This window comes from Sprattus sprattus (assembly GCF_963457725.1).
Source record: "Sprattus sprattus genome assembly, contig: scaffold_165, whole genome shotgun sequence".
Taxonomy (NCBI): Eukaryota; Metazoa; Chordata; class Actinopteri; order Clupeiformes; family Clupeidae; genus Sprattus; species Sprattus sprattus.
The window spans coordinates 37,501-39,239 of record NW_027666740.1 but is presented as its reverse complement, the minus strand read 5'-3'; the positions used below and the strand labels follow the sequence as shown (position 1 = coordinate 39,239).

Genomic DNA, 1,739 nt, shown 5'->3' with positions numbered 1-1,739 from the left:
ATCTATAATAGATAGCACATATCCACTAAGCTCCTGCCCCTGTTTGTGCAACCAACAGGCCACTATAACCCAGTCAGCCCAGTAAGTAAGTAGTAAACCCAAGAAAACATAGTGAATAATAATAATAATAACAATAATAATAATTCAAATTTTTTATAGCGCTTTTCTAATACCCAAAGACGCTTTACAAAAGACGAGCAAACATGACAACAGATAAATATGAAAGACAAAAGATCAAACAAAACAAACAGACAGAAACATGTTAGAAATATATGTGTGAGTATGCACATTTATGTTTAGACACTCAAAGAACCAAATAAAGATGGCTGACCATCTCCAGGTCCTGCTCCTGCAGAGCGAGAGCCAGCTCGTTGTTGTCGATGCAGGAAGAGGCCGCCACGTCCAGAGGAGTGGACCCACGCACCCCTGAAACAGCAACGGGATCGGCCAGTTAACACCCCTCAAACACACACACACACACACACACACACACAATGCACACACACACACACACACGCACACACCACACACACACACACCCATGCACGTACACCAAACACACACACACACGCACGCACTCCTGAAACAGCAACCAGAACAGCCAGTTAACACCCCTCAAACACACACACACGCACATACACACACCCATGCACGCGCACACGCAGAGAGATCTTGTGTGTGTGTGTGTGTGTGTGTGTGTGTATGTGTCAGTAGCGGTGTCAGTGCTCACCCAGGCCGATGCCGCTGTTCTGCAGCAGGTAGCTGAGGTGGTCGAACATGGAGCGCTGGTTCTGCCGACTGATACGACAGAAGTAGCACAGGAACCGACAGCAGTTGGTCACCATGCGAGGGAAACGGATCTCCTGCAGCCACACACATGATCAACACCATGGGTCACAACACACATGATCAATACCTTGGGTCACAACATCAACACCATGGGTCACAACACACATGATCAATACCTTGGGTCACAACATCAACACCATGGGTCACAACACACATGATCAATACCTTGGGTCACAACATCAACACCATGGGTCACAACACACATGATCAATACCTTGGGTCACAACATCAACACCATGGGTCACAACACACATGATCAATACCTTGGGTCACAACATCAACACCATGGGTCACAACAGACATCAACAGTATGAGACAACACCAACACCAGAGTACAACACCAGAGCACAAAAGAGTCAACACAAAAATTAGCTGTAATAAAGTTACCAGGTTAGCAAAATATTAAATGTTAACATTAACACATTGGGATGTATGCACTGGTTAGCATAACTAGCATGTCCTACACTTGCATATATAGCTAACATGTAACAACAGCAGCAATAGCATGCACTTGCTACAAGGATGAACATGCTTTGTACCTTGTGAACATACAAGTAATCTATAATATAATGTTAGCATGGCATGCACTATTTATAAGGATTAGCATGCCTTGTACGTAAACTACAACATTAGCTTAGCATGGATTGGTTTGGAAGATTAGCATATGCTGTACCTAAAGTACAACACTAGCTTAGCATGGATTGGTTTGGAAGATTAGCATGTGCTGTACCTAAACTACAACATTAGCTTATCATGGAATGGTTAGGAAGATTAGCATGCCTTGTACCTAAACTACAACATTAGCTTAGCATGGATTGGTTTGGAAGATTAGCATGTGCTGTACCTAAACTACAACATTAGCTTAGCATAGATTGGTTTGGAAGATTAGC

General features: G+C 43.5%; 1 protein-coding gene across 1 annotated transcript in view; it reads right to left on the bottom strand.

Moving 5' to 3' along the window:
- Nucleotides 1-331: 331 nt before the first annotated feature.
- LOC308382642 (ryanodine receptor 1-like) overlaps nucleotides 332-1,739 on the bottom strand; it is a gene marked incomplete at both ends in the record, with an annotated part of 37,385 nt that continues 35,977 nt past the window's right edge. The window contains 2 exons of the mRNA XM_080861033.1: nucleotides 332-426; nucleotides 731-863. Coding sequence (XP_080717159.1) covers nucleotides 332-426; nucleotides 731-863 — 228 coding nt within the window. The remainder of the gene's footprint in view (nucleotides 427-730; nucleotides 864-1,739) is intronic.